This window comes from Lycorma delicatula, chromosome 7 (assembly GCF_047948215.1).
Source record: "Lycorma delicatula isolate Av1 chromosome 7, ASM4794821v1, whole genome shotgun sequence".
Taxonomy (NCBI): domain Eukaryota; kingdom Metazoa; phylum Arthropoda; class Insecta; order Hemiptera; family Fulgoridae; genus Lycorma; species Lycorma delicatula.
In genome coordinates, this window is record NC_134461.1 from 124,620,769 (window position 1) to 124,640,391 (window position 19,623).

General features: G+C 31.1%; 1 protein-coding gene across 1 annotated transcript; it reads right to left on the bottom strand.

The window, feature by feature from the left end:
* Positions 1–4,797: 4,797 nt before the first annotated feature.
* On the bottom strand, positions 4,798–19,566 carry Polr3G (RNA polymerase III subunit G). Its single transcript, XM_075370246.1, has 4 exons — positions 19,523–19,566; positions 14,478–14,552; positions 11,362–11,903; positions 4,798–6,463 (listed from the first exon to the last, which is right to left on the bottom strand). Exons 3-4 carry the CDS (start codon positions 11,811–11,813, stop codon positions 6,223–6,225), a joined length of 693 nt encoding a protein of 230 aa, XP_075226361.1. The 5' UTR covers positions 11,814–11,903; positions 14,478–14,552; positions 19,523–19,566; the 3' UTR covers positions 4,798–6,222.
* Positions 19,567–19,623: the final 57 nt, after the last annotated feature.

A 19,623-nucleotide genomic window follows, 5' to 3' on the forward strand; every position in this document is an offset into this window, starting at 1 on the left:
GAAATTTATTAAAAAAAAGGGTTCTTTTAAAAATGATTTCATAAATTGATTGTTTTCTACTATAACTTTAAAGTTAATGAACTGGAATAAAAATATACATACCTTCCAATTATTAGTACAAACCTTATTCTTTTAAATTAATATATTAATTAAAATACAGTCTTCTCATAAGGATCCTGGGTAAAATGGTAAATTACTTTCAACTGCGTTAATAAGAACCAGTCCCTTGCTGGAACTGATCATCTCTTCCTCAGATAAGTTCCTTAGGAAATAGGTCAAGTCACATCCATCTGTGGTTTCAGACTGACAACTTTTATTAGTCAATAGGACAGAAGATGCATTTTGATTTAGGCTCAGTAGGTCATAATTCTACGCAAACTGTCCACAACACTTGTTTCCTAAAACTAATGACTAAGGTGTCTACTGGATAACGGCAGTCTCTTGTTCTTCATAAAATTTAATATAATTTAATTTACATGCAATAAACACAACAGTTGTAGGTTACCCTACACAAGAAAACAAAACTACACTTCAGAGAAATGTAGTCATTCTCAAGAATAACTTGTGCTTACTACGCAAAGGAGTGCACTGGTTTCCCTCCATTGTCTACTTTACTGAAGGGTCAGGTCAATTCATTTGAAGTGATCCATGGGTGGTTGCTTGGCCAATTAAAAAAAAACTGAAACTTACCCACTTGTTTCCTATGTCTCAGGACCTTTTTTATTTAAGCAGTTCACCTCTGGGAGTTATTTTTGTTACGGTGTGGTGTGCACACCTGTTTTTGTGATTGTAAGAGGTTTATAGAAAAAAATCATAACTAAAAAATTACTGGTCCTGGAAGGATGAAACGAAAAGAAATTTAATCATATTTTCTTAAGGTAAAAGATTGGTCCAATGGTTTATTATTTACCTATCTCTCTTCTTTCTATGAGAAAATTACCAATAAAGTTGAACATGAAAAACAGTAAAATTTCACTTTTGGTAATTTTTTCAAGAGGCAGGGATGGCATATACAGTTTGAATTATTTTTTTATATGTACGTATATGTTAGTAATTTTACCATAAATAATATTAATGGTGATATACTTACCCCTAAACTTTTATGAATTTTTAAAAATAATTTTTTGTTTAAATTCAAATAACTCTGATGGGGATGATATGTGAACGAAGTGTCATAAAACAATGTATGGCACAGTGCCAAAAGAACTCATTAAAATTTGTGAATTTAGTGATGAAAACAAAATTATTTTTTTTTTTTATGTTAATTCAGATATCACTAGTGTTTTGCAAATATCATGAAAACATTTTTGTCAAAATGGAGTCACCTGTATGGACAGTTCTGTTGTGACCCTTTAACTCATAAAAAAAAAAATTAATTAAGAAACGCTTAAGAGAAATAACATTAGAGCAAGCTCTTAAAGAGCACATTTTTCCAAATTTAAATTTAGTTCCAGGAAAGTCTCTTTGTGTTAACTGTTTCAAAAGTATTTTTTCTCAGCAGAACAAAGAACTATATGAATGCAAAAACAAAGAGCAATAGATTGCCCCAAATCACAATTGGATGCTGTTTGTAGGATTTTGGGAGTATCACATTCATCAAAATTGAAAAAAATTAAGCATGGCTCAAAGGTCATCAGCATTAAAATTTTAAATAAATAAGGTATCTGAAAAATCAAAAAAGAATACTGAATTGTGTTTTGACTCAAAAGTTTCTGAAAATGAAAATCCAGCTCAATCTTCTGCACATGAAAATGATGATCTTATTTTAAAACTAAAATAAAAACGTATTCTTGCTTCTGAAGAAGATAAGGTTACAATTATCAGTTTACTTCCCCAATCTTGGACCAGATCTAAAATAATATCAAAGTTCAATGTGTCTGAGCGTTTGGTTAGACTTACTAGAGAATTAGTTAATGAGCAAGGTATTCTATTGAAGTTAGATAAGATATAAAACAGGAATTAGTAACGACACAATTAAAAAAGTTGTGTTATTTTATGAAGATGACAATAATAGCAGGCTGTGTCCTGGTAAAAAGGATTGTGTTAGCATGCGTGTTGATGGTGTCAAAGTGCATAAGCAAAAAAAGCACCTTGTTCTGAAATGAATTATATATTTCCTTTAAAAGTGAAAAACCCTCAGTAAAAAATTGGAAGATAAAAGTTCTGTGAACTCCATACAAAATGGTGTATTTTGTCTGGTGCAACTGGGACTCTGTCTGTCCCCACCGCCAGAACATTAAACTCATTATTGGTCTCAAACTTATGTTGATTATAAGGACTTAGTAGACATCTTTGTGACAAGGATAACTAAAATTATATGATGAATGTGTGCACCAAATGTCCAGGTAAGCAGGCAGTGTTTGACATGCTCAACTTTTCTGAAGAGTATGATGTGTTGCCAGATGCAATAATGTACAAACAGTGGGTAACAGCTGATAGGGTAGATTACTGTTCTTTAGACCAAAGATGAGTTTTTCGAATCATTAGCAGAAAAATTGGTAAAGCTGAATACTCACAATTTCATGTCAAAATCTCAAGCTCAGTTTTTCAAGAAAAAAATAGAATTAGGTGAAGAACGTTTGGTGTTGGCAGACTTTGCAGAAAACATATCATTTCTTGTTCAAGGTGAGATACAAAGCTTCCACTTGGTCAACAGCCAAGCCACAGTTAACCCTTTTGTGTTCTATTTCAAGGAAAATGATGAATTACAACACAAAAGTGTGTAATTTAAGCGATCATTTGAAGCATGGCACATTTTATAGCTTTCAAAAACTTATTAACAGACCATATCAAGGAAGTACACCAGAACAGTAAAAAACTCATATTTTACTGATGGTGCTTCAAGACAGTATAAAAATAAAAAGAATTTTGCTAATTTATGCAGTTATAAAAAAGACTTTAACCTTGAAGCTGAATGGCACTTCTTTGGATCATCCCATGGAAAAATACCTGTGATGGTGTGGAACACAAAACGAGAGATGGCAAAGGCAAGCCTGCAATGTTCATTAAACAGTCAGATACTAAATGTTGATGAAATGTATTCATTTTGTAATCGCAAGCTGAAAAACATCAAGTATTTTTTTATTAAATCAGATGAAATAGCTAATATTTCAGAAACTCTAAAAAACTGTTTTGACTGCTGTGAAAAAGTTGATGGTATTAAAAGCTAATTAAAAGTATGTTCCTGTGTCAGAAGGCTTTATAAGATTTTACTTTACCTTAAACTCCAAAGACTATGAAAACCACCCTGTGTCAGGTATTGTACCACTTCCACTTAAGGAAAAAGACTATTGCTTGTATGTATGATGATCAGTGTGGATAGAAGTGGTAGATATTAGCCTCAAAAATGACAATGTGCAGGTTCATTTTCTCCACTAGCTGGACCATAAACATCATTTCAAAAGTCTCAACAAGACAACATGTGGATACCAATCTGCAAAATTCTGAGAAAGTTGACATTGCTTGAACTACAGTGATGGGTCATTCTCACACAATTTCAAGAGAATTATCAGGGCTGTTGGTTAACCACACTAAATAATAAACTTTCATTGCCACAAAAAACAGGCTACTTCATTGAAGAATAATTAAAATTTTGCTACAATTTATTTTTTTTTTGATAGTGTTTTCAATAATACATCAATATAAAAATAAAAATGCATTCTTGAAAAAAGATGTAAGCTACTCATTGAAAACTCACTTTGGGTAAGTTTTACAAGCATCTTTGAATCAAAATTGTATTAGGTTACTGGTATTGATTAAGTTATCATTAATAATTTAAAAAACCTATTTTAAAAATATTGAAAACGTCAACTTCAACAACATAGGGGGCTAAATATATAAAAACATGTAAAGTGCAAAGAAGACAAGAAACCCTCTTGTAGTACTTATTTTTTAGCGAGTTAAAATGTTTTTAACAGGTTTTTCGTGATTGTTGAGATGTTTTAACTTTTTTATTAGTAAAATACATAAGAAACTTTTTCATTTGCCATATACATCTTCAAAAACACTGCAAGTTGTGCAAATTTGAGATTTTTATCACCAGCCCCATCAGAGTTATTTGAAGCTAAAATTTGAATTTAAAAAAAAAATTAAGTTTTCAAAAATTCAGGGTTAAGTATATCACCATTACTATTATTTATGGCACAATTACTAACATATACCTACATATAAAAAATAATTCAAACTATGTATGCCATCCCTGCCTCTTGAAAAAAATTACTGAAAGTGAAATTTCATAATTTTTCATGTTCAACTTTATTGGTAATTTTTTCAAAGAAAGATGAGAGATAGATAAATAAACCATTGGACCAATCTTTTACCTTGAGAAAATATTATTAAATTGCATTTTATTTCATCCTTCCAGGACCAGCAGTCTTTTAGTTACGATTTTTTTCTGTAAACCCTTAAAATCACAAAAATAGGTGTGCGAACCATAACAAAAACGGCTGCCAGAGGTAAAATGCTTAAATAAAATTAAAAACAAAAAATAGTTTTAAGGTTCTGAAACATGTAGGAAACAAATGGGCAAGTTTCAATTTTTTTTGAAACCAATCTGAAATGGTTTGACCCTGAACTGAATATACTGTTGGCATTTCAACATACTAAACCTACCAAAATGATGTGGCATTCAGTTATTCTATATTTGTACCTTAGATAATTTATGCATGTTACTACCACACACAAAATTGGGATATATGTTACTAATTAATAAATTAGCATGCCTTGTTTCAGTAGGAAGCAAGACTAAATATTGTTTGTCATAACAAAATAACAGGTTCAACCAGTAACCAGTAATAATTCGTACATAAATATTCATTTATTAATCCTACTTTACTTTTAAAATACAAATCTTTTCTTTACAAAATAACATGTACAGGGTAGTTTTTTGTACACAATAAACTATACAGTTAGCACAGTTGTGCTACACATTAGTGTTATATTATACTAGTGCTGCTAACATAATGTTGTACAATACTATATTAATGTTTTGTATACAATAAACTATACAGTTTATTATGTACAAACATACCTTGTATACACAAAGTATGTTTGGAAAGTAAGGTTGCATGTCTATAGCTCAAAGGGAAATTTTTTGTTTCATAACTGGCACTCTGCTAAAAGGGAGATCCAAGTGAAGAGAACCTAAGTAGGAGTCAGTAGCTTACTTTGTTACATCAGCGTTGTGTTTTAATATGAACCTGGCAATTCCTGATCCCACCAGGTGTGAATTGTGAGCCTTCATCCAATATCTTGCTATAGCTAGCTAAATTCAACTGAGTTATCAGCATAATTTTTATCCATCTCTTATAAAATTAATTTTGCAATTTATGTAGGAAAAGTAAAAAGGAATTTACTCTTAACTGCTTAAAAAATTTCCCTACTAAACAGATAATGAAGAATTATAAACTTCATATTGGTTATAGGCTTGGTATATTGATTACTGGCTAATAATTCTAATCAAATAAAGATTGGCTTGGAGAATTAGATTTAACACAAACTCTTATCATTAACAATACACCAATGTAACAATTAGCAACTGCCAAAGAAGAATATAGTCAGTAATTCAATAATCAGACTAACATGATAATGAAGAAAGTAGTAGTGTATGTTCCTTTAGTCTAAAAAGTATTAAGATAAAAATGGCAATAGTGGTACAAAGCTTAGAAAATTTTTAATTTAGGCAAAATATTACAGAAATTCAATCAAACCTCATGTTTTCACAAAGTAAATTATAAAAACAATACTTAGGAAAAACATATAAATCATTCATAGATACTATTATGTATTCCCCTAATTAATTATGGTTATTACTGAACTGTGTTCCCATCATTATTTTTTAAAGAGTAAGAGGTTTGGGATATGAGATTAATGAAGTCTGCTATTTTGATCAAATTTAAAGTTATTTCAGGTCATACATTTACATTTATTAAATGTACACAGCATTTTTTTGTATAACGAATAGGCTATATATTTATAACAAATAAATATTTATGTGATGAGTATTCCCTATTATGCTGCAAGTATTCATAAATGCAAGTTCTTAACATGTCTCCCTTTATGTGCGATATAAAGCAGGGCGTGCTACAATAGAAAAATACGAAATGGATAAAAAATAAAATAATTTACAACTTGAAATATACAGTTCAATATTAACATTAACAAGAAACAAACGAACTGCATAAGTATCACTTTTCATATCACAAGTAAACATTATAGGAATAATTAATAAATTGGTCCATCATCCAAATTGTCATCTTCGTCTTCATAAGATTCGCCATTATCAAAATAATTCAAATTATAATCTGTGCCATCATCCATTTCTTCATCTAAATCTTCTTCTTCATATTCTTCTTTATCACCACCTTCTTCTTCACCTTCCTCATCTTCTTTCTTCTTTTCCTTTTCTTCTGTTTCACTTTCCCTATCCTTATCTGTCACTTCTTTTTTCTCCAGTTCATCCAATCTGAAATTTAAATAAATAATAAAAAAAGAGGATTAGTCAAAAAAAAAAACCTTTACGTTAGTAATTTTAATTACTTCAGATTCATTTCAATGAGACTAAATATTTTTACTACTTCACATTAAACATACAAAACCTGATGAAAAAATATCACACCTTAGGACATTACAACAAATAGTATGAGTCCTATTTCTTAAGCAAGTCATTTCAATTTTGTTATGGATTTATATTTAGGAAATAGCGCTTGAGTAGCATATTTGTTTTAGTCCTTACAAGTTGACTACAACAGACCAAACATGTTTTCTATAGTTGGTGTGCATAATCTAATTAAAATAAGTATCAATATAAATACTTCCGTAGAAACGTGAGTAAAAAACAATGGAAAAAAAACAAATTAATGCTGAAATCTACAAACAAATTTATGATGTGTATGGACCAAATTTTATGTTACTTGTTTATTTTGAGAAGGGAGCACAAATGTTCGCGATGGCATAATAGCAGCCATCTGTGACCATAATTTAATGAAAAAAGTCAATGAAAACACACGATTTAATTTTACAACTATCAAATGAATTTTCAGTGAATAACAACATTTTAATGAAAAGACCGGATTACAGAAAATTTGTACCATGTTGGGAATTAAAAATGTTACAAATGGAAACTATGAAAAACATCTTGCTGCAGTACAATCATTTGTGCAGCGCTACCTGAATGAAGGAAATGAACTGCTTAAACAAAATGTGATTGGAGATGGATATTGTACTATAATTGAAACAAAGCAGGAATCATCAATCAATACAATGACACCAAAGAAATTTAAGCAACATTCATACAAGAAGCTTATGGCCAATGTTTTTATTTTTTGTTGAGATAACAAAGGGATATAGTTCAAGTTTCTTGATTATGAAATTATTGTAAATGTAGATAAATATAAAGAAAGTATTAAAAAATTTCAACCTGCTATTTCTAACAAAAAATGTGGAAGCTACCGAAAGGGATTTTGTTCCTTCACAACAATGCTCAACTATACACTTCAACAGAAATGATTTATTTAAGAAATAATGCACCTTCACTGGGAAATCTTCAAATATCTAATGTACAGTCCTGATTTTGCAGCTAGCAATTACTACCTTTTTCTCAATTTAAAACAATGGCTGTATCAAAGAGGTTTGAAAATGGGAGGAAGTAAAAGATAAAGTATTGGTTTAAATCACTGGTAGGAAAATTTTTAAGTGGAATAATTATGCTAGTAGAATGATATGTTTTGCAGTGAATGGCAACTGTATGAAAAAATAATACACATACGTAAGTGTGTTTTAATACAATAGAGTCTTTTTCTGTCACTCATTTTGCACCCTACTTGTAAAACATGCATTGTATCTAATATCTGTTCTAATTCTTACATATTTCAATGTATGGTCCTTGTGATTAACACAATTAGTCCAGTGCTTTTTCCTGTTGTTCAAATAATTTCTGTAAGTATTGTTTTAGAAGTGTTAAAAATGTGTTTTCTCATATCTTCGCAGTCAAAAGAAATCACAATATATAAAAAAAGTTATTTGACAATAATGAATCATTTAGATTAAAAAACAAAAAAAATTGACACTAGTTACATAAAATGTAATCAAAGCTAAATGATGAATGTAAGACTTTACTCGAAGGTTAACTTTAAGGAAGATAAAAAAATATCAGAACAACTAAATCTATAAAGAACACTACACTGGAATATAACACTGGCAATTATAGATTTTGTAACATTTCTTGCTGCAACTAGCATGATGCTAATCAAGTTTACTACACTGAAGTGTAATAATATTATCATTTTGGTAATATATTTGTGAAGATAATAAAAAAGTGCCATCAAACATAAAACAATAACTTAAAAACGCATACAATACACTCAATAACTTAAAAACGCATACAATACACTTTTTGAACAGCTTTATAGACTATTAGGAATAGTTTTATGTATAAACTGAGTTTTTGTTCTTCTGCAACATTTATGAAAGGATTTTTGGTACAACCATTAAATTATCCTTAGTTTATTGAGATTTCTTATATTGAACAAAATACAAGATTTTTTTTTAAGATGATCTTAAGGACATAAAAGGCACACATTAAAAATCCTTCCCTAAAATACAAAGAAGTTTTAAAGTATTTCTCAATATGTATCAATAATTAAAATTATATAGAAACATACATACATATAAGCTACATAATTAACATGTTCAGCATGGTACGGGATTAATAAATTAGGCAAAAAAAAAAAGGATTAATACTAGTTTGCATAAAAAACATTGACCTTTGGGCTATTATGAATGTGTTGCAAACTTTCATGAGGGTTTTCGCTACCTCATATTTGGCAGTTATGTGTTCACCTTGCCATTGATGTGAAACATTGATAATCACAAAACGTTACTTTGCCTAAAAATGTATTGTTATCTGCAATTCTTATCAATCATTTCCACACAAAACTACAGTTGAGCAACTTTGTCTGCAATCTGTAATGTGGTGAACCACGGTTAGTTCGTGTGGTGTCAAGTGCAATCATTTATGTAATATGCACCAAACAGTCATTTGTAGAATGCAAGTCTCATGTGATGTGATGTACATTGAGTTGATTTCTTCGGACAAAGCTTTTCCCGAGTTGTTTTATAGCAGCTTCGGGGATGCATGGGCATTCTGGTAATTTTGTATGTTTAACAGAAAAACAACCTGCTTCCATGAAGGTTTGGTGCCAACAGTAAATTGTATGCCTACTAGGAGGGTCCCTACCATACTCTCTACAAAAAGTATGTTGAACTGCAATTGCTGATTGCGAATCATGAAACTAAAACACACAGCGAGTACATTCTGTAAATGTATTCATTTTTAACAACCCTGGCGACCAAATTTGATACTTATAAACTATGCGAGTCAAGATTTGATCTGTGAAATGAGACCTCAACCAAAATCTATAAGCTATCTAACTAAATTTTTATATGGTTTTAAACCTGTGAAGTCATTTTTGAATCTACATGCAGATCACAATAGTTAAAAAATTAGCAACATCAAGTGCGCTCTTTGTTGTCTCAAACAGTTCCTTTTGAGTGCACTTGGCTGGCAAGGATGACACTGAAGCAAATGACCTGTAGTCTGTATAATGCCCAGTCAGTCCACATTGAAAGATCCATTCAGTAAATTTGTCCTACATCTTGTGACACCTGAGCGCAGCCTATTTGGAAAACTCTAATTTGTCCTGTCCTCTTTGTGTCTAGGGGGAAGTATTTTGCTGGGTGGTTTCCATCCTTTCAGATATGCACCCCTTGCAAGCCATAAGGTAAAACTAGCTTGCTTGGGTGTTCTTACAAGTTCCTGACTGGTCATCAAACATTTTCTTGAGCTAAGCCATGGCCATGTTGGCTCATAGCCATATGATGAGGATGAGCTTGGGATGTTAAAGCCTAGGAACTTCTCATGAACTGTAAATTCACATTGAATATCATATGATATAGTACCAGACAAATGACACAGCTTCTCTAAAGGTGTAAGTTGAAAAGGCAGCCTGCGATGATGCGGAACATTTAGTTTACTTCTCCGGTATGTCAAGATCTGTACCATCCTGTACAGGTATAGTCTGCTGCTGAGAAGTGTAATTTGAGGGCTGACTGTGCTTTGTAGGTTGTTTCAGTCAGCTTCCACATCACATTTTTTTTTGATATTCAAACAATTTTCTTATATGTGAGGGCAAAGTCCAAGATGAACCCCCAATACACTGCAGTCCCACAGTGCACCAGCTGGGTTCATTCCCACATGATGTTCAGATTTCTGGCTGCCCTTCTGTTCTTAAAATGGAAGACAAAGGTTTGGGTTTTGGCAGTATTTGGCTTGAGCTGGTTTTCCTAGTAGGAGGTAACATCTTTCAGTCCATTGTTTAATGTTATTTCTATCTCATCAAAACTGTCAGCTTGAGCAGTGAAGGCAAAGTTGTCAGTGAAGATGAAACTTTGAGTTCACTCAGTTAGTGACTGGTCATCATCGGTATAAGTGTTGAAAAGAGCCGATACAAGCACATTGCCTTGGGATAGACCACTATTCTGTGTTCTCCACCTCCTTTTCCCCCCTGGAATTCTACAAAGAACCTCCTGTTTTGGAGAAGGTTCCTGATCACCCTCATCCATTGTTCTTTCTGCTTCAGATATAGAAGAGATAATGTTCTGGGCTGTGTTGGCAGTTTCTTCATTGAAAGAATTTTCCTCATGGAGTCTGTATTATTCATCTAACATGACAAATGCCTGGAGTATAGTTAACTCTGCAGCCTCTAGGAATTGATGCCCATGAGCAGGTTTTCACTATACTAGTAAAAAGAGTCATAATTCCCAAGGACAGGAGTAGAAATGTGAACCTTCTCTTTTAGCATACTAGAACATTTTGTCCAGTCTAAAGATATAGAGTTGGGAAACTTTTTTTCTATTGATGAATACCTTCCTAAACAAGGTATTTATTCTGGTGGGATAGTAAGCCATCATCTGATCAGTACATCTGAAACAGTATTTATATTACATTATTTTAATATTTTTTTATAAAAAACAAAAAGATAAATTTAAATAATCAGAAGAAATATAGAAATCATGAGGATGAAATGAGCACTTTGAAAAAATGACAAAAAATTCTGAGTAACAGGACACCATAAACTAACCCAAGTTAGCTGATTAAGATGAATAAAAGCAATATAAAATATCATAAACATTTGATGTACCATCAGTTACTTGGCAGAGATAAGTATGCCATGTCAACATGTTAATCATGTTCTGGGCTAGATAAATTATGTTAACAAACAAAAAAAATTACTAATGAAATAATAAATGTAACATTTAAGAAACTAATAAGAATATTTGATTACATTAGAGCACTATACTCACAATGACGTGACATTTGTAGGCTGTTTTCTGGCAATTTTATTTGGCACTGCTTTCAACTGGCTCTTACTCAATTTTCTTTTCTTTTTAACTGTAGGCATAAGTTCTGGTGGAAAACGAGTCCAATCATACTCTAAAGGTTTATCAGTTACAGTCAAATTTTCTTTATCAGCATCTATAAAATTACCTAAACCTTTTTGAATTTCATCAGCCAGTATGAAAGCACTTGAATTATTTAAATAATTAAGAAATTGTGTCTTAAACAGTACTTGATCATTATATATCGGTCCGGTTTCAAGAGAAGCAGGATAAAATTCCATCGTTGGATATAAAGGAGGTGGTTGTAGTACAGGTTCTGGGATCATTTCACCAGGAGAAAAACCCAACTGCTCAACATTAAATGACAATGAGGCTCTCCCACGCCCACCACCTCCTCCACGACCACGTCCAGCCATTTTGATTATAAAAACTTTTTAATTTACTACTTCAACTTTTTTCTTGGTTATGTTAATCGTCTTCTTGCTTTCCTCATCAAGAAATGTTTCCTAAAACATAAATGAGTAAATTAAGCATACTGAAAAAACCACTCATAATTTGACACTAATAATTTTAATCATTAAAGTGCATCAAGTCATACAGTTAAATGATGATAACAATGTGCTGCATTTTTTCAAGTGTAACAGCAATGCAAAGCATATGCTACTGACACAGTAGTGCTATTGCAGAATATTAAATAAAATATTATTGCTTACGTTAAGATTAAATCTACTATTATAAATCACACCAAAACAGGTAGAAGGTTTACACAATTATATAAATGTATTTTTTTTCTGAAAAACATCACATACGTACACACCATGCTTCTTTTCTTAAAAAAAAAAAAATAAAAAATAAGTGATAAAACTTAGTAAAGGATAACACTAGTATCTAGTGTAGTGTAACTGCACGTTTTATTTTTTTATTCTTATAGAGCACATCAGTTGTTCAGGTGGTTTAGTTTATTAACAGATGCAATTGAAAGGGTCTTTCTTAGTTTGACAACTGGAAGGACATAATGATGAATTTGATACCACAGCTGGTAGTATTTCAAAACAATACTATGAAAAATCTCATTTTTATTTAGTGCATAATGAAATAATGCATTAAACAACATTACTGCATCAAGTTTTACCAAAATCTTGATGATTCTTAAAGCTAAACAATTTGTAAGATTAAGCAAAGTTTCAAAAACAAAGCTATGGGGATTACAGAACTAAAAGAGTAATATATAACTGTTCACAAAAAGTCCAAACTAACTTTAGAGTGAAAAGTATCATGGCAGGTTTTTAAGCATAAATCCAAATGTATTTAACAGTATCAAAATGTGTGCAGTTTGGTAATACAAAATCTTTGGCTGATCATCCAAGAAATTATTTTTTTTTTTTGCCTGATATTACCATATAAGCTTGAAGCTTGTGCGTCAGATATGGAAATGGTATCTTGTAGTATATGAAAAATACTCTGCATGACTGGGATTCAAACCCAGCCCCTCTGGATATGGGCATGTCTGAGTCCTAATGTTTTTTAATACCATGATAACAGTTTGATAAATCATGGCCGTACGGTTACGAGCCAGAAACTAGATCTCCGTTGTCTCTTGAAATCACCATCATACCAAAGGTTGAAGTAAGCAAGACAAGTGAAGAACAAGGTGAAAATTATATGTTTTTTTTTTAACTACTGTATAATTGTGCACCCGGAAATAACACCATCAACAATAGTTTTATCTGGAGTTCTATATTGTCTTCATGATGTAACTGGCAACATGAGACCAAACCTAAGGGAATCACACAAATGGCAATTGCATCATAATAATGCAAATTCATCATATCTAACCCACAATTTCTCGAACAAGGATGTTTGCGATGCCTCAAGTCTGCCAGATTACTTGTGATTTCTGGTTGTTTCCCAATCTGAAGATGCCACTGAAAAGGTCTTTCTTGGTTTGGCAACTGGAAGGACATAATGATGAATTTAATACAACAGGTGGTAGCACTTCAAAATGGTACTATGAAAAACATTTCCTGCAATAGAATGGGCAATGGGTTAAATGTATGGAGCACAAGGGATCTACTTGCAAAGAAAGTGAATATACAGGCAGTCTCTATTTGTTAAATAAAACTGAACTAATTTAAAAAATATAGGACTTAAATATATAACTTATAGGTATGTATATTGTGCAGTTTACAAAGTGGAATAAGAAAATCCAATTTAAGGTAAGAATAAATATTTGCTCACCACTGCCTCAACCATATGTAATTAACTTTTTTCTGCATTCTTTTTTGCAACTTAATTGAATGTGAACATATCAATAGCTTTAAACAATTGTTTTAAACAAAATAAACATTCTTTTGACTAATTAATTCTAAGCACATATAAAAGAATCACGATTAAACTATTTTTATATACTTTTTGATGTTATGCCATGATAGGATTTTTAAAAATGAAAACTGGAATATTACGCAAATTACCAAATAATAACATGTTATTAATAACATCTTCATTGTTAAAAAATGCATACAAATTTTACTAATTTTTAAGATAAAAATGGAAACATGTTAATGAAAATGGTAATAAGCTTGATTTTTTTCTTACCATGAAGTTCCCTTTTTCCTTCAGACAATAAAATAAAAATAAACGAAGTTTGTTCATTATAACTTTCATAAACTTTACTGTTAAATATTTGCTTGTGAATAATAATTATGAAATGAAATAAGATAAAATCAGAGTATAATTCATAAATTTCAATAGAGAATTAAAAATTTATACAATAAATTACCATGTGCAATATGTTGTTATTCCATGATAGTTAATCAAATGACTGGATGATAAAACAGAGTATATTTTAACATTACCAGGCATTAGAGAGAGACTGAATTAATATGTTAGTACAATTTCACAAATATGTCTGTATAAATATTCTGTTCTTTGTGTGATTATCAAAAAAAGTGACACTAATATACTAATATTAGTGTTCAATAATATTAGTATATTATTATTAGTATATTACACTATAATATTTATTAATGTTCAATAAATAATAAATCTAGTGAAATAATTTAAATTTTTTTAAAACTTACAGGGTCATAGATAACTTTTACAACAAGAGAGCAACTGGGGCATGTTGCCTCCTCTTCTCCTGACTTTAACTGTTCCTAAAGAAGAAAAAGTAACATAATTTTAACGAATGAAAATCACTAAACATATAAAAATATTCTAACAAATCAACTCAACTCAATAAAAAAACATTTAGACACAACAAGTGTGAAAGAAAATTACCCTATAACAATAATGAAGGATTTATAAATTAAAGAAACATGGATGTCAGTATTTTCTTAATTTACTGAAAATTTAAATTTAAAACTGATGCATGCAGGATTCAAGAATTCCTTGATTCAGGATATACTTCAATAATGTGACTTTCTATGTGATCATTTTTCTCCTAATGTCAACCCAAATACGAAGAATATTTGAACAAATTTACATGATATTAGGAATCCCTAATAGGTAAATAAAAATCTTACAAGATTACAAATGTTATACAACTTGAAAGGGAAAGGATTTTACAGCTGAGAATAATTAAAAGAAAAATGCCATTCTTTTCAAGAAATCCTTTGAGCTTAAGGATGTTGTAAAGATATACTAAATTTATTAGGTGGATAATTTTTGATAATTGCTTTCTCAATATGTTTGTCCTTGGGCAAGAGATTAAGCTGTATTAACAATCTTATCATTCAAATTATAAAGGTTTTAGTTCAAAAAAAGTTTTATGTATTTATAAAACAAAGTAAGATCATTTTGTAATGACTAACTAAATCAAGTTTTAATAAAGTGTTTATAATAACAAATTCAACATGTTTTTCAGTGATGCTGATTGTCATGAAAACATGATAAATTATTAATTCTGTTTCAATAAACATTAGTAAAAAAATATATTTAATTTTTAAGTTAAATTTTATATTAATTATGTACAGGAGACCAAATAATTTATATAAAACAAATGGTTGAAGATGTAACTAACTATGGCAGAACGAAAAAATTAGCAAGAACAGAAAGGAATGGAGAATAGAATTAAACCAGAAACTAACAGAATATACCATATTTAAATAATTATTGCAATCAATGCCAATATATGTTTATTTATCAATGTAAATACTTTTTCCTAGGAGCCTCCATAAAAAAAAAAATTAAGTTAGTTTTATCAATTTAAAACCTCAGGTAGTTCTGTGATGTACAAAAGTAGAGCTGTTTTCAATCGCCCAGTTTTTATGTAATATCCATGCAAGACATTTTCATTATCATGATTGTATTTAATAAATATACATTTCAAAATATTTTAATAAATGGAGGAAAAATAGGTGGAAATTGGGCATAAATATCTGATCATACAGCTCTGCAGAAGTTATACAATAGATACTAGCAAACAAGTCCACAAGATGAAGCAACATAAATGGCTCAGAAACGATCCTCTGGCAGTATAATTTCCTTCTATTTCTAATGTATCATAAATTTTATAAAAAGGGTTGTCACTCTAACATGCTGATCAATTTATATTAATGTTAGGCATATAATGAATAACGTAAATCAACTTGATGCACCCAAGTACAAAATTATGAAATATCTTACCTTATTTTGTTGTTTTTCTGCAAGAGTACTTTCACAGGATCCTGCAACATCAGTTGTATGTAAAAAAAATCTTTTTGTATGATTACATAAAAAAATATTTAGACTAAAATCAAAAAGTTTCAACTTTTTAATGTTTTAATCTTCAATCTTTAATATGTAATTATACAAAAAGTGTTTTACACAACTGATGATGCGGGATTCCGCGAAAGTAATTTAGTAGTAGAACAACAAAATAAGGTAAGATTTCTTAATTATGTACTTGGATGGATCAAGTTGGTTTATATTATATATTTATTAAAACAGGGATGATATGGGTCTTGAAAGGATGATATTAGAAAAATATTAGGCAATATATGAATTATCTATTACTAGAATCATTGTAATAAGGATAAAATCAAAACCTAAACCGACAACGATTGTTAAAGTCTATATGCCTACAAGCGCCCATGATGATGATGAGGTAGAGTGTGTATACGAAGAGATTGATGAAGCAATTAAACACGTAAAAGGAGATGAAAATTTAATAATAGTTGGAGATTGGAATGCAAGCATTGGAAAAGGCAAGGAAGGAAATATAGTGGGTGAATACGGGCTGGGCAAAAGGAATGAAAGAGGGGACCGACTTATAGAGTTTTGCACGAAGTATAATTTAGTAATTGCCAACACTCAATTTAAAAATCATAATAGAAGAATATATACTTGGAAAAAGCCAGGCGATACTGCAAGGTATCAGATAGATTATATCATAGTTAAGCAAAGATTTAGAAATCAACTCGTTGACTGCAAAACTTACCCTGGAGCAGACATTGATAGCGACCATAATTTGGTGATAATGAAATGTAGATTGGGGTTTAAAAACCTGAAGAAAAGGTGTCAGATGAATCGGTGACATAAGAGAAGCTTGAGGAAGAGGAGGTAAAGAAGACTTTTGAGGAGGACATCGCAAGAGGTCTGAGTAAAAAAGATAAGATAGAAAATGTGGAAGAGTTAAAAAGGAAATTCTTAAATCAGCAGAAGCAAACTTAGGCGGAATAAAGAGAACTGGTAGAAAACCTTGGGTTTCAGACGATATATTGCAGCTGATGGATGAACGTAGAAAATATAAGAATACTAGTGATGAAGAAAGTAAAAGGAACTATCGGCAATTAAGAAATGCTATAAACAGGAAGTGCAAACTGGCGAAAGAAGAGTGGATTAAAGAAAAGTGTTCGGAAGTGGAAAGAGAAATGAACACTGGTAAAATAGACGGAGCATACAGGAAAGTTAAGAAAAATGAACATTGGTAAAATAGACGGAGCATACAGGAATGTTAAGAAAAATTTTGGGGTACATAAATTAAAATCTAATAATGTGTTAAACAAAGATGGTACACCAATATATAATACGAAAGGTAAAGTCGATAGATGGGTGGAATATATTGAAGAGTTATACGGAAGAAATGAATTAGAAAATGGTGTTATAGAGGAAGAAGAGGAAGTTGAGGAGGTTGAAATGGGAGAAACAATACTGAGATCTGAATTTAAGAGAGCATTAAACGATTTAAATGGCAGAAAGGCTCCTGGAATAGACGGAATACCTGTAGAATTACTGCGCACTGCAGGTGAGGAAGCGATTGATAGATTATACAAACTGGTGTGTAATATTTATGAAAAAGGGGAATTTCCGTCAGACTTCATAAAAAGTGTTATAGTCATGATACCAAAGAAAACAGGGGCAGATAAATGTGAAGAATACAGAACAATTAGTTTAACTAGTCATGCATCAAAAATCTTAACTAGAATTCTATACAGAAGAATGGAGAGGAGAGTGGAAGAACTGTTAGGAGAAGATTGATTTGGTTTCAGGAAAAGTATAGGGACAAGAGAAGCAATTTTAGGCCTCAGATTAATAGTAGAAGGAAGATTAAAGGAAAACAAGCCAACATACTTGGCCTAGAAAAGGCATTCGATAACGTAGATTGGAATAATATGTTCAGCATTTTAAAATAATCACTGGTCAAATACAGAGATAGAGGAACAATTGCTAACATTTACAGGAACCAAACAGCAACAGTAATAATTGAAGAACATAAGAAAGAAGCCGTAATAAGAAAGGGAATCCGACAAGGATGTTCCCTATCTCCGTTACTTTTTAATCTTTACATGGAACTAGCAGTTAATGATGTTAAAGAACAATTTATATTCAGAGTAACAGTACAAGGTGAAAAGATAAAGATGCTACGATTTGCTGATGATATAGTAATTCTAGCCGAGAGTAAAAAGGATTTAGAAGAAACAATGAACGGCATAGATGAAGTCCTACGCAAGAACTATCGCATGAAAATAAAGAACAAAACAAAAGTAATGAAATGTAGTAGAAATAACAAAGATGGACCACTGAATGTGAAAATAGGAGGAGAAAAGATTATAGAGGTAGAAGAATTTTGTTATTTGGGAAGTACAATTACTAAAGATGCAATTACGAAGCAGGAGCGATATAAAATGCCGAATAGCACAAGCGAAACGAGCCTTCAGTAAGAAATATAATTTGTTTACTTCAAAAATTAATTTAAATGTCAGGAAAAGATTTTTGAAAGTATATGTTTGGAGTGTCGCTCTATAAGGAAGTGAAACTTGGATACTCGGAGTACCTGAGAAGAAAAGATTAGAAGCTTTTAAAATGTGGTGCTATAGGAGAATGCTAAAAATCAGATGGGTGGATAACGTGACAAATGAAGAGGTATTACGGCAAATAGATGAAGAAAGCATTTGGAAAATATAGAAAAGATTGTTGGAAAAGATTAGCATTTGGAAAAATATAGTTAAAAGAAGAGACAGACTTATAGGCCACATACTAAGGCATCCTGGAATAGTCGCTTTAATATTGGAAGGGCAGGTAGAAGGAAAAAATTGTGTAGGCAGGCCACGTTTGGAATATGTAAAACAAATTGTTAGGGATGTAGGATGTAGAGGGTATACTGAAATGAAACGACTAGCACTAGATAGGGAATCTTGGAGAGCTGCATCAAACCAGTCAAATGACTGAAGACAAAAAAAAAATGAATTATCGAATTGGATGTAATATTATATCAAATCACTTAGAATACCTTTAAGTGACCAATAAGAAATTAATAAATTCACCCCACTTTGCCCTTAAATATTTTTTAACATATTTGTATTTTCGTCTGATCATTTAGAGGTTAGAAATTTATAATTTATTAAAGGTCAACAAAATAATGTCACTTTCAGACTTCATAGCTTAAATATTTTATGAACACATTCCCGTCTTAAGACAACTACGAAAACCAAACATTATTAACTTACTTTTGTTATTTGGAACTGGTCACCGCATGGGCAAGGGTAATAATATGTTTCATCATCTTCGTCATATTCAAAGTCCTCGATCTCAATTTCGTCATGGAAGACTGGCATCACATTTGTTGGCATTTATTCTAATAAGTGACGTAAAATTATCAAACACTAAAAAGCGAAAAAAATTACAGCACTAACGGACAACTTACTTGCAACACACTGGTATACCGACCAAACACGTAAAGCAGACAAATGTACCCATGGATGCCAAAGTTTGAATATAAAAGAAATCACATTTCCTAGCAACACT